This window comes from Sylvia atricapilla, chromosome 1 (assembly GCF_009819655.1).
Source record: "Sylvia atricapilla isolate bSylAtr1 chromosome 1, bSylAtr1.pri, whole genome shotgun sequence".
NCBI classification, from domain to species: Eukaryota; Metazoa; Chordata; class Aves; order Passeriformes; family Sylviidae; genus Sylvia; species Sylvia atricapilla.
Window position 1 is genome coordinate 37553518 of NC_089140.1, and position 14603 is coordinate 37568120.

The 14603-nt window shown below is 35.5% G+C and overlaps 1 protein-coding gene across 4 annotated transcripts in view; it reads right to left on the reverse strand.

Moving 5' to 3' along the window:
• Positions 1-14603, reverse strand: part of ZNF385D (zinc finger protein 385D) — a 406562-nt gene that overhangs the window by 54244 nt on the left and 337715 nt on the right. For all 4 annotated transcript variants that reach the window (XM_066319782.1, XM_066319788.1, XM_066319797.1 and 1 more), the window contains one exon: positions 7816-7978. In XM_066319782.1, the coding sequence (XP_066175879.1) occupies positions 7816-7978 (163 nt within the window). The remainder of the gene's footprint in view (positions 1-7815; positions 7979-14603) is intronic.

Genomic DNA, 14603 nt, shown 5'->3' on the forward strand with positions numbered 1-14603 from the left:
GTCATTGTTCTCTTTTGATGTATACTAAAACACTGACATGCAAAGAAAAGCAATTTACATCCAGCATCTCACAAGCCTGAACCCAGAGCTAGCCTGTTAATTTTGCTGTGCCCTAAGCAATGCTGAAATGATCTGAGGAAATCACTTGCCACAACAAAAGCACGCTTTATGATAAAATAAAGCATATGGAAACAAAACAGCTAAGTTAAACAAACAGACTGCACTGAATTGTATTCGTAGATTAAGCATTCTTAATATAATAATTACATATACAAGGGTAGTCACAGCCTAAGCTGTAAAAGCAAATTGCACACTGGGATCATGCAGTAAATAGTTTCTGCATACACCAGTAGATTTGGAATAGTATTAAATACTATTTTGAATTTTAAGTACAGTTGACATAAGTATTATTGTTAGAAATAGAATTTCTTTTAGCTAGAAAAGATTACAAGAAGATCTGCCTATAAAATGCTAATGAATAGGCAATGTTAATATTATAGATACATCAGTATATCTCCTTAAGCTTTAATTAAGAAAGGAAAAGTTAGGGTAATTTGGCATTAGGAACAAAGGATTAAAGAAGTAACTTGAAGAGCAAAAATAATAAATATTTTAAAATAGGGCAGGTACACCAAGCAATACCAGAAATAAACCAGTAATGCTTAATAGATGGAAACCATCATATACATGAAACCCTAGGGATTTTATAAAAATGCCTAAATAGATAAAATATTATATAAATCCTAGGTTTATCATAAACAGTTGAAAGTAAGGAAGATAAAATTAAATTGAAAATAAAAAGAAAGGAGAGATATGAGGAAAATTATTTTCATTTTTTAATGGGACTTCCTTTCTATTACAGGTCCTGGAGCTGAACCGGGAACTGCACAGATGCATCTGTGTACAGAACTAATGTAACATATTAAAAGATAAAAGAAAGCAAACAAGGTATGGTAATGCATAGTACTGGAGCAAACAAGTAAGTACTGGTCAGAGAAGGGCAAATATTGAAACCAAACATGCAGAAACATAACAATATAAACAGTAGTACTAGTCAATTATAAGTTGTCCATCTATAAATATTCACACAAACAAGTTTTCATTTGAGCACTGCATTCGGAAACTTTCCTCTACAATTTAGAACAGAAACTCTGAATCTTAAATAAAGCAGTACCTACTAATAACAAAGCCCCTTGACTCCTTACTAGAGACCTGAAAGAGACACAATGGTCTAATAAGGACATGCTCACTCATGTTACAAACAAATAAAAATCAGGAATCTCTGACCTAGGAGATCAGGATAAAGGAGTACTGGAAGTATTTCCTTGGAAGAAATTTCCTTGGTTAAAGGAGGCTTGGGTCAGAGAACACCAACAGGCCCATGGACCTTAACAGGATGCATCTATGAGTCCTGAGAGAGCCACAGAACACCACAGCTAGGCTGCTCACAATCTTTGAAAGGTCACAGAGAAAAAGAGAGGTGCCTGAGGGCTGGAAGACAGCAAATGTCACCCTGGTCTTCAAAAAGGGCAAGGAGAGGGACCCAGGGAAATAACAGCCTTTCTGGAGGCCATCTCTATCCACACAGATGACAAGAAGATGATCAGGAGTAGTCAGTATGGATTCACTGAAGCTGTAAATCATGCTTAACCAACCTGACTGCCTTCTATGGTGAATCAGTTACCTGGGTGGATGAGGGGAGAGCAGCAGGTCTACCTTGTCTACCTTGACTTTAACAAGGTTCCCAACACTCATCTCTACAACATCCTCACAGACAAACTCAGGAAGTGTGGACTGGATGAGTGGACAGTGGATTGAGAATCGGCTGAACCAGAGGGTCATATTCAGTGGCACAGAGTTCAGCTGGAGGCCTGTCACTACTGGTGTTCCCCAAGGTTCAATACTGGGCCCAGTATTGTTTAACTTGCTTATCAATTACTTGGATGAAGGGGCAGATACATCCCCAGCAAGATCAGTAATGACATAAAGATGGTAGATGTGACCAATACCTCAGAGGGCTGTGCAGCCCTTCAGAAGGACTTCAACAAATGAGAGAGATGAGCAAAGAACATTCTGAAAATTCGACAAAGGCAAATGCAGGTCCTGCATCTGGGGAATAACCCCACGCACCAGCAGAGGCTGAAAAGCAGCACTGCCAAGATGGGCCTGGGGCTCCTGGTGTACAAAAAGCTATCCATGAGCCAACAGCGTGTCCTGGACGCCAAGGAGGCCAATGGTGTCCTAAGGGCACATTATGAAGAGTGTTGCCAGCAGAGCAAGGGAGGTGATCCTGCCCCTCTGCTCAGCCCTGGTAAGGCCCCATATGAAATGATGTGTTTAGTTCTGGGCTCCTCAGTACAAGAGAGACATGGAGCTCCAGCAGAGGGTCCAGAGGAGGGCAGCAAAGATGATTTAAGGGGCTGGAGCATCTCCCTTATGAGAAACAGCTGAGAGTTGGGCCTGTTCAGCCTCCAGAAGAGATTGACTGAGAGAGGATCACAACAATGCCTATGTGTATCTGAAGGGAGGGTGCCGAGAGGATGGAGCCAGGCTCTTCTTGGTGATGTCAAGTAGTAGGAAAAGAAGCAATGAGCAGAACATGATGCACAGGAAATTCCATCTGAATGTGAGAAAGAACTTTTTTACTGTGCAGGTGATGAATATTGCCCAATATTTTTTAAAGTCTTAATTTATGACCCAGACAATGGGGCAGAGTGTGCCTTCAGCAAGTTTGCTGATGATTAAAAACTTGCAGAAGGGCCTGACACACCAAATGGATGGGTTGCCATTCAAAGGGTCCTCGACTGACTGGAGAAATTACACAACAGAAGTCCATTGCAGTTCAATGAAGGAAAGCAAGAAAGTCCCACAAGTGGGAAGCCATAACCCTACAAATCGGTCTGGGCTGGAGGCTGAGAATCTGGAAAGCAGCTTTGTGAAAAAGAACTTGGAAGGCACCACTTGAAAAATAAACCAGCAGCGTATATAAATACCTGATGAGGTCAGGGAATATAAAATACAGAGACTCTTTTAATTAGTGCCCAGTGACAGGAAAAGGCACAATAGACAGAAACTGAAATACAGGACATTGGGCTGAAACACAAAAAAACCTCTTTGCTTTTCTTTAATACTGGGCAAACTATAGAATGGGTTGCCCAGCAAAAGGTTGTGTAGATACACAAAACTCAACTGGAAAAGATACTCAGCATCCTGCTCAGGCTAACTCTGCTCTGACCTGTAGGGGTGGCCTTGTCAATCTTCAGACGTCCATAATGACATCCTTTCACAGAACCTCAAAAATCCTGCCATCCTCTGGTATTTTGGCTGCCAAACCCTACATATCATTCTAAACCTTTCCATCTCACGCCATCTACTTTCTTCCTCCTGCAAAGTTTACTTGGAATTACCACATCATTTCTGATTGCTTTCTCCCTCCTGCCTTTACTTTTATGTTCAAGACCTTGCCTGAATGGCTGTTCTCAATTTCATAATTATCCCAGTTGGACTGAAATTGCTATTTCAGATTTCAAGAGGGTGTTTCATCTGCTGACCAGAAATATCCTACCACTTCTTAGGAAGAAAAAAAAAAAAAAAAAAAAAAAGGCTAATGAAACTAAAATTTTTTACACAGAAGAATTTTTGTATGATTCAGTGACAAAAAAATTAAGAGATCTTATGCCTCCACCAATGCTGTTATGCTGTTGCCAACACAGGTTCAGTATCTGAAAAAATCCTCAATCCTCTTCCTTTTCCATCTGATCCATTCATCAGTTTTCATTTCTTATGATGCCCTTATCACTCGAACACATTTATGTTATCACTCTTTTAAACACCTGCCTGTTACATTTATGGTGTCTATTCCTTAAGTTGTTTCTCATCTTACATGAAACTGTAAGCTTTTTAGGACAGGCACAACCATTTTGTTCTCTGACAGCACAGGGGTCCCTTAGCTGTTAAGACTGTACTAATGATAGATGATCTTGTCTGTGCCTTGGCCCAGATACACACTTTTTCTGCTCATCACATTTTTGTCTGTTTTCAAGAACTGTTCATTGCATTTAAGTACATAGGTTTCAAGGCACAGTGTATAACATTCAAAAGCAGCATTAAAGACTTTGCTATACTGATGGCTCCCAATGACATGTTTTCTCCCCCTTTGAAAGGTCTTTTCCTCCTTTTCCACTGATACCAAATGATCTAACTCATACTGAATTCTCTGCTGAATAAATAAATAGATAAATAAATAAATAAATAAAAGCAGTCCAAATCTTCAAGACTTAATTTGTGATAATGTGGTCATGCAGTGTCCTGCTTAACTTCACATAGCTTTGGAAAAGATTAATATTTAGACATATGCAATAACTAGATGGGCATAATTTTACATGGATATAATACTGGCAATTCAATCTATTTTCCAAAAATCCAAGTGCAGGACAATGACTTTACTGGGCATGTATTTTATTTAGGATGATAGAATGCACTCTATCTAAATATATTTTGACAATTGCTCCAAAGTATCAGTCCTTACAGCTGAAGATATGAAGCATATTTTTGAAGAAAACATACCTTTTCAGAAAGGAGGAGCAATTTGCAAAGCCATGAAAGATGTTTAACGATATACTATGAGACAATATATATGCATGTGTGTTAATATATAGCAAAAATATGCATTTATTTTTGTCACATCTGAATTGGAGGATCAAGAAATATTGAAATCTGGTTTATATAATGCCATATAGTAGGCTTCCCCTTGTAATGCTCACATTTTCTGTTCTTCTGTCCTGACTACCCACATAACATAAAAATTAGTAAATACAAATGAAAGAAGAAAGAAATACTAGACATGATAAGAAGTTCTCACATCTTGAGAATGGCATTGCCATTATATGACTGGCAACATAACTCTTCATGATGTTTTATTCCTCCAAAGACTCAAGTTCAAGCCTTCTAATAATTCTAAAAGTTAGTTAAAAGGGACAAAAAAAAAAATAACGACTTTCACAGAATGAGCAAAATAGCCTCATTTTTAATGTTTTCTCTTTAACACATAATTTAAACACCAGGAACCATGTATGAGAGATTTTAAGGAGTAAGATTATACTGTGAGCTGCACAGTGTCAATAACACATGCTGGCACACCCAACAAAATAGTTCCAGAATAAGCAACATAACAAATTACTGCCTTAGCCCTTGAATCAGTTTGTATAATACATGATTTTTTTCACAATCCTTATTGCATAGCAGCACAGATTTCCTGATGACATTTTGTTTACTGTAGCTGCTAAAGGTACACAGAACCAGTGATCTGAAGTCCTGACCAATGTGCTGTGACTGACATGCAGTTCAGCATTTAACCACTGCTGTAGATGATATATAAGAAGTGATATCTACACAACCCTATACTCAGTATATTTGGGATCCACTATCAATCTTCAGCTGACAGGTTTAAAACACTGTAAAAAAATCTTTTGTTCCAAATTATCTCAAGTACATGGACTTAGTAACTTTCTTCTAGTTCTGAAAGATTCATTTATGAATTATGTTCGTTAGTACAACTATTCCCTGAGAACTGTGTATTAGTATCAGGATGTTTGACTCCTACACTGATAATTTCCAGATGTAGAAACTCACACAATGCAGCATATTCTGATGTCCAGAATAATTTTGCCTTTAAAAGTTCTATCTAGCAAATACAGGACATAAGAACAACCAGAAAGGAAATAAAATCCAATTTATGAAATTTTTGACTTGTCGTAGTAGACAGAAAATTTCATCCTTTTGACTACCCGATTATTTTTCCCCTCACCATGTATACATGTTTGACTAAGGATAATTTACACCAAGGATTTTATTCTGTTGCCAGTCACATCAATGCTGACCTGTAATAACTGCATCTAGATAGAACTGCCTGCCTTACTTTGAATGCCACTTGTTAAGTAGGGCTTTGGCAGCAGTTGAATATGGCTCTCAACATTTTAAGAAATTCTAAGGGTTTTGGTTTTTTGTCAATTACCATCCATATGTGTCTTTTAGAAACCCATTAAGGTCAGTGTTTTTAACACAGAATAAATATATGTATACATATACATACATGCATGTTTACACATATTCTATGAAATGAATCCAGGAATTCACAGCCACTGTGAATGGTACAGCTGGAGAAATTCCAGCACAGGCCATTGCTTATGTGAGCAGCTGGATTTCTGATATTTTCTTACTTATGCTGATATAAGACGGATTTGGACTACTGACCTTGGATACAGGACGGTTCATATATCTTGTCAGGGATTTAATTCAAACCTTGATAGAAAAACTCAGATTGGTTTTAAGACACATTGGAAAATCTTTCAAATTTACACAGTGTAAGACAAAAGTTTTTTAACAATACAGTTTAAAGCTTTAAAAGATCTTTTCTTCAGTTATTTTCTTCAACTACTAAATCATATTTGGTAAACAATAAATCACTCTTTTCACACAACATCCTCTTTCCTGCTCTGAATATCTCGACAAGTAACAGCACAAGAAACTTTTAAAATTATTTGTATATTTAGAAACACATAACTTTTGACATTCTTCCCATTCTTTCTGTTTTCCCATACTTAATTTCTTTCATCACAAAAAACCTCTCAGAATATTTTCGTTCCTTTTCTTGTGGTAACAAAGACAAAAACAGTGTAGCAAATAGTTCTTAAAGTCATCCCATTATAATTAGGGTATAAATCTCCATAAAGAAACATATGCTGTCTATAATAGCGAGTTATAAATAAGATAAACATATTTATAGAGAGAGATAGACATAGAGCTATCTGTCTATAACAAATAAAGTGAAAATATAGTTTTGTCTATAAAAAATATAGTACCAAGTACAAATGCTTGCAAGGTACTTTTCTGTTGGTTACTGCACATCCTGAACTTACTGGATCAGAAGTGGTTCCAAATGAGCAGTTTTCAGCATCAGTAGGTAGGTCTCTGATGTTTCACAGCTTTGGTTTTTTTTTTCCTTGTGGTTATTTTTGCCTCACTTGAGGAGGGGCATTTGTTATGTCTAAATATGCAAACTGTATCCCTCTATACACAAGAGCAGTCATACCTTGTGAGACACTAGACTACCTCTCAGTGACCTTACAATGTTCCTTTGAAATTTACAATAGATGCATATTTTAGAAGCAATGTCAACTAAATCCTGTTGCCTTTACTAATATGTAGATTTTATTTACAAAGGAGTAACTTTTACGCACACAATAATTTAAACACTATTAGTTCAGTATGAAGACTCTTTTAGGCAGAATAATTGGTATCAATAGCACTTACCTGACTGTGTGGAATAGAGGTTATACAGCTCTTTTCCAATTCAAAACCATGCAATAGCCATTTTAAAAAAATAATGCAATGTTTGAAATTTATGAAAATTAGGTTTTTACTGAAAAAGCTTATTAAGAGGCTTCTAGACACAAATAGTGCAATTTGTTACATTGGGGTTAAATATGTGCCATATATAATTATTGATAGATAGTGCATACTAGACAAGGAGGTTTAGATCAGTTGATGTGTTAATCAAGTAATGAGTTTTGCATTCCATCATAAAAAGAATGTTAAGCCTCTTTTCACTAAGAGAAATCAGCTACATGACTATTGGAGTCTTACCAGCCTACTGAACAAGGACTTAAAGAAATCAATATCACACAGAAAGATGGATCGAGCATGAATCAATGTGGCAAGCACATAACAAAACCAACATGGAATTAAACAAGGAAAAAGAAATACAAACCAAACCAAAACTGAACCAAACAAAACCAACAAAGATTGTCGCTTAACCTGTTTTGTCAGAGCTGGTATTGATGGTATTGGTAGTGATGGAAGTGAAGGTAGTCTTTGCGCTGTCCTTGGTAGTAACAGATTTCTGCTTATTTTTCATGGCTTCCAGTGCTTTGAGCTTCTTGGCATGTTTAGTGCCTTTGTAGTGGGCCGCAGCCTGGCTCTACAAAGGAGAACAAAATGAACCATGCAATCAGGCTCATTTCTAAACTGGCATTCTCTGTATTAGTACAAATACAGACTACCTTTCAATAATGGGTACCACTTACATTATCCAAGTAGTGACCAAACAGAAAATTATAATTAGAATGATGCTTGGAAAACAATGGAAAAAGTACTAGAGCAAAGCAAATTCAATAAATACAGTATATTACTGTATAACAGTAGATTACTTTCAGACCAAAATTAGGTTGTTTTAGTCTACCTTGCTACCATTAGTTTTTTCTATTAAGATTTATGTTGCTTTCACATAACAAAAAAAAAATTCTCAGGCAATGGGGACGATTGGACTCTCCTCACGGTAGCTTTGTACTTTTCCAGTTTACATTTCAAACTAGAATTTTTGTCAAAGCTTTCTTCAAAGAACAGTTTACTACTAGTAGTGGTATCAGCAACTTCTCAGCAAAGACTGACAGCAAAAAACAAACCAAAAATACCCCAGCCCAAAACTAAAGCCCAAACAAAAGAAAGCAAAATATAAAACATACCCTTCAAAGCCCATCACCAAAGACTTAACTGAATGTGAGGCAGACATGTAATTATCTGGCTTTTTAAAAAAAAAAATTAAATTTTTTTTTAAAAAAAGAGGATTACTTTTGTTCATCTGCTACAAAATGTAGCATTTGAAATTCAAAGCCAGGAGCATTCTTTCAAAGGAGAAAGCTCCCACAAATCCTGTCACAGTCCCAAATGTATTTTGGCTACTTCATATTGTTAAGCTATAATAGATTCGTATATGCATTGCTACTAAAATTCATGCATTACATTTCAAATAACTTCATTATTTCAAGAGTTAATACAAAATTTATTCATTTAATATATGTACAAGTATATTCTAAGATTAGTATTTGAACTATTAGATTAAACCTTATATAAAAACCACTAGAATTTGGATGAATATTCAGAGTTTATTTCTTCCCTAATTGTTTGAAGTTTTGTAAGAAAGACAGTCTTTCAGTTGATAAGTTGACAACATGAAAAATTGCTTATATCTTTCCTTTTGAACTTCAAACTTTTATGGAAAGTAACTTCTTTATTACTTGAAAGAGAAGTTAAGACTTTAGAAATGTAGTCAAAATTCAGCTATTACAGAATTGAAAAAACAAAAAGCAACAGTTCTGGGTCAGCTCAAGGACCCATAAAGGTCAGTAATTTCTTTTTAGAAAACATGAAACAATAGAAGATACTTAGAACATAAAAAAAAGGTAAATGCTTTCTATTGTGGAATCAAAACATTTATATGGAATTTAGTGGCTACAAACCTAAAGTATCAAATGCGGTAAAAAGACACAGTTATTCCAATCACTAAGCTGCTCATGCAGGTAGAAGAATCCTGCATTATCTGGCATTTATTAGTCATTAGAGTGTTATTTAATGCTATTTGTTGTGCTGAATTTTGGGAAAGGAGTTCTATTAGCTAACTATAACTCTAAGGATGCATAGAGGGAATTACGACTTTCAGCTTAATGAAAAGACTTGATTCCTTCCAGATGCCTGAGATTTGAAAAGTGTAAGGTGAGTTGGAGAGAAGTGGGAGACTTTGTTTAAAGCCAATTAAGAACATACGTATAAGTGTATACATGCATAGATATATACACACACACATACACTCTTGGAAATTGAGATGCATCATTCAGTTTGGTTGAAAAGCCAGTTTCTCTATACCTAAAATAATGTAAATATTGTATTAGGTACCCTTATTGAAAGAACACTGGACAGTGAAGTTTTTAATTAGAAACAACTTGAACAGAAACAGCACAATCATGCACCTTTTACAATTCTCAACACATAACATTGAGACATACTGTAAGCCAAATACGAACAGTTCAGAGGATGTTAATTATAATCAAACTGAAAGACCAGTGTTAAGTTACAATGACGCATTAAAAATGTCATAATACTGTACACCCTTATGTTGCTATTATGTTAACTATTTTTAGAGTTTCTAGTCACATTTATTCATAAGTCAGATTCTGACTGCACTTTTTCTCCCTAACTAATGGTGTCACTAGTCCAACATCTGAAACATATTCATAATATGGTCCTTAATGCTGAATTATGAATGCTGATGCTTAGTTTGACACAAAACGCAACCTCACAAGAGAACCCCAAGTTTAATTCTTCTGCATCTACAGCTCTCTCCAAATTCTCACAGCTACAGTTCCACAAACCTCATCTCAAGTTGTGTGTTGGATGCTGAAGGAATATATGATGAGGGCATACATAGAAATTTGTGACCTTTTCATTGCTCTGAAATATATGAATTAAATTGCTCAAAGAAACACAAATTTACAGGTACAATGGCTGTTAGAGAGAGTTTTCCATAACTCACTTCCCAAAGAGTGCTGCCAGTTTACCCAGCCTCTACTTAAATAAGATTTTCAAGTCTTTTTATTTCAAAATTTTAATCTCCTCCCTCTGCAGGGACATGAAGCCATCTGAGTTTGTTTCAATATAACTGTAGCTGGTGTGTTAATGGGAGTTCTATGTGAGAGCAAACAGATTGCTTCTAAGCATTTAACCAGCTCCAAATTAGATTATATGCTGAACTTTTATAACTGAACTGGAACCCTAACTAAAAAAACAACAAAAAAAAAAGAAAAAAGAAAAGAAAAAATTAAAAAAAAAAAAAAAAAAAAAGGAAGAGATCTGTCATTATCTTTCCTTGCAGAAGTAAAATGCAGGCGATACAAAAACATCCATAAATATATATTTTCAGCAAAGCAACATAAAATATCGTACCTCATGGAATCATTTCTTGCAGCTAGAGGACCAAATCATCCTTACTGCTTAAATGGCTTTTAGGTGTAGCCTATAAAACTTGTTGCTTAAACGGTATTTACTTGTAGGATGAATGCAAAACCAAAAAGCCTCATAAAATATAATTATTTCCAATTTTCATGCCAAATTAAGCAAGAATAGGAGAGAGCAGAAGAGTGAAAATCCAGTTAGTACTAGTTTTTGCTGCTAACCATGATGCTGGACTGAATGAAGGTAAGAAGGGTCTCCTTCTGGAACACTTTTACAAAAAAACCGTTAGAAGAATACTTTAGGAAAGAGCTCACTTTCTTCCTTCATCACAGTTTCCATGTTTGATTCCCAGAATTGATCATAGCTCTGCTAAGAGAAGCCACTGTCAGTTAACATCAGTAATGAAGCACGAGAAATATGTGAAATATTGCTGGTGTAATGTTATAGATAACTTTAGGAAACTATATCCATTGTTGAAAAGGATGTCCAACATGGAAATAAAAACATTTATTTTGATTATTATTATATGTAAAATATAAATAATAATAAATATAGTAATAAAACTACATAACTAATATGATGATATAAATATATAATGTAATTATAATAATTTTTATGACTACTTTGTATCTAAGTTGAAAACTCAAGGATCCTTAAAAAAATTTGAGGACTCTGATCCTGAAAATTACATCTAGACAAACTTTGTTCTGTAGGAACTACTTCAATGAAGTGGCAAGATGTCTGCTAGCAAATCACTTTTCAATGTTATTTGTGATGAATTCCTACCTATTTGAGCAGTACAAGTCAATTTAAGCATCTCCTAATATTTTCGTCTGGTTCTGTGTACAGTATTGGATAATTAGGGACCTTTCTAACACATACATTTTATAACCTTGACAAATTGCTCAAATATAAAAAAGGATTTGTCTATAAAATCTGTCTGTACAATATTTATGTTATAACCACACATATAAACATTCTATAAAAGAACAAAAATTCAGTATGCAGATGTGAACAGTGAGAAAACAGAGCTGTGGTATAAAAACTCAGCTGTATTTTCTTTGCTTAAGTGAAGTATTGTAGCACCATCACCATCAGGACATCATATTACGAAGCAAATTGAAATGTGTAAAATACACTGAGAAAGATGAAATGTTTTAAACAATCCAGACAGTATTCTCTTACAATTAAAGTCAACATATCTACACGCCAGTCTTCAAAGTAAGTTTGTCTGCCTGACTAATGTACTTCACTGGATTATATGCCTTCTCACTTATGTTCTTTAGGCAATGATCCAACAAAAACATTGTGCTTAGTTTTTACATTGAGACAAAAAACAGGTCTAGTCCTATTCTCAGAGAGTTCTTAACTTTGCAGCGCTGTATCTTCTTTTTCATATCCCTCCTGATCCACCTCATATTACCATTCTTACAGATTGTTTTCCTGCCTTAATTACTTCCTCTAGGCAATGCCTTCATAATGAAAGACAGTTCAAATAAAAAAAAAGTCTTCAAAAGGTGTAGCAAATACATTCCACTGATTCTTCCTCACAAAATTAAATCCAACTATCTTGCATTTTGTCTTTCTCACTTCACAATGCATTTTGAAAGATGTTTATTGTCTAGAGTACTCTCCTCCATGATTTCACCTGGCTAACTAGTAGCAAGGCTAGTGTGTCTGCACCTTAAGAAAGCACAAAACCGAGAGGGCTGAGAGTACTGGAAAGTCTATTCTGTCTGCCTGAGACTCCAGAAGTTCATGCCATATCTTTATTTTTTTTTTTTTTTTTTTTACCAGCTACTGGATGCTACCCTCACCTCCACTATTATTCACAATATAATAGTAGTAATTTTGGTTAATAGATCTGCAACTGATGTCATGATTCTCCAGAACAAAAAGCTCTAAAACAACAACAAAAAAATTAGATTCACAGTTCAAACTAATACAGTGAGCTGGGCACACATGGAAAGCAATAATACATAAGTGCAGAAGCCAAGAAGGCTTCTGTCCTTGATGAAGTCAAGGAAATTGCTTATGAGATGTCTATTACATATTACATCTCAGTACAAATATTTTCCTGCAGTTGGGCTGTCAATAAGTATTTGAAAAATAATTTTACTGATGTCCTAAGCACACAATAAAGTGATAAAATCAAATGACCTTTTTATTTTTGGAACAAGTGTGCCATTTTTTTTCTAGAACTCCAAAGCCTGGCCAGGCAATGATGACAGCATCGCCCAGGGAAGGTTGCACTACGCAGCTGAGACATCTGTATCCTACCAGTTATGTGCCATTTACATAACCAGAGCTGATGTCTAAGAACTTCTCTGATAAGTAAACTGGAAAAGTTTACAGGGAGAAAGTCTAACAGCCCTGACCTGCCCAACCACTTGGTTCAGCCTAAACCTAAATCAGGGCTGTAACAGTGTGAAAGAGCTAAAAAACTTTTTTAGAGGATTGTGCAGTCTTTTTCATAGAGATGTAGTAACTCTATTTAGTAGGTAAGCTTTTTACCTGAGGCTATATTAAATTAAAAAAACCAACCAACCAAACAAACAAACAAAAAAACCCCAAAAAACCAACTTTCTTAAAAGGCCTTCTATTTTGTTTGCCCAGTGAGTGCACATGGGAAAATCAGGATTACACACAAGTCCAGTGCTTACCCACAAGAATACTGAAAAACTCCAGACTTTAGCAGTTTCACAGCCACTGTACATGAAACAACTAAACTACCTGTGCAAGCCTTTGCAGAATAAGAGATTAAGTGAAAACATGTAATGTAATTTTTAAAGATTATGTCAACATGATGACATGTTTCATGTTGAACAAGTATCTTAATTTCTGCCTGATACATACAAATTAAATCTGCAGCCAATCTGCAGTTATGATGCAGATAAAGGTTGCCTACCATTATTTCTACCTTCTGCTAAGCTTACCTTAATCTTCTGAGTTGTGCCACTTAAATTTTTTGTGCAGTGTATCACAACACAACTCTGGAATTTAATTATTTTATTTACTCAGATGTAATTGTGGCACTAAACACCAAGGATATGTGTAATATGACTTCTTTTGGACATATTCTGAGGGAAGGTTTTCGACCCTTGAACTATGATCAATTCACCCCTTTCCCTACAACCAAATAAACAATAACAGGTCAAGAACCACCAAAGACTTTTCTGTAGGAAAAAAACCCCAAAACAATTATCTATTATTATGGCAGAATAAAATGTCCCAATATGTTATTCCTCAGGTATTTATCTTTCTATGGAAAGAAAACTCCCTCTTTCTACTCCCTCTTCTCCTTCCTAATGCATTTGTTCAGTATACTCATAAATGTACCCTGAGCCTCACTGATCAGAGTGAATGAGTGCCTCTTGCGCTCACTACCACCCTTGCATAATTAATCTGCTCTATCCCACTCCCTGTTCTTGGGCTTCTTCCAGTCATTTCTATAATCATGAGATATTGCACCTGGCAAGAGCCTGCATCATATTGTGAGAGATTGGCATCAACACCATTCTTATGGTAAAACCATCCACAGTATAGTAAAATCAATTTCATTTTCATTATGAAAAAGAATTTAATAGTTTCATTATGGAAAGCAAAACTTTATTTATCTTGGTCAGATGAAGAAGATAAAAATTTCCTCCTTAACTTCACTTGTCCCATAAGACAGTATTTTTATGACCATGCATCTGCTTGTACTATAAACTGCCACTGAGTGTGGCATTACCTGAAATAATTTAGGCAAGACACAAAAATCCCCCTGAATATAACACACTGCATTCTGAGGCAACATAGACTATGTCAAAATATAT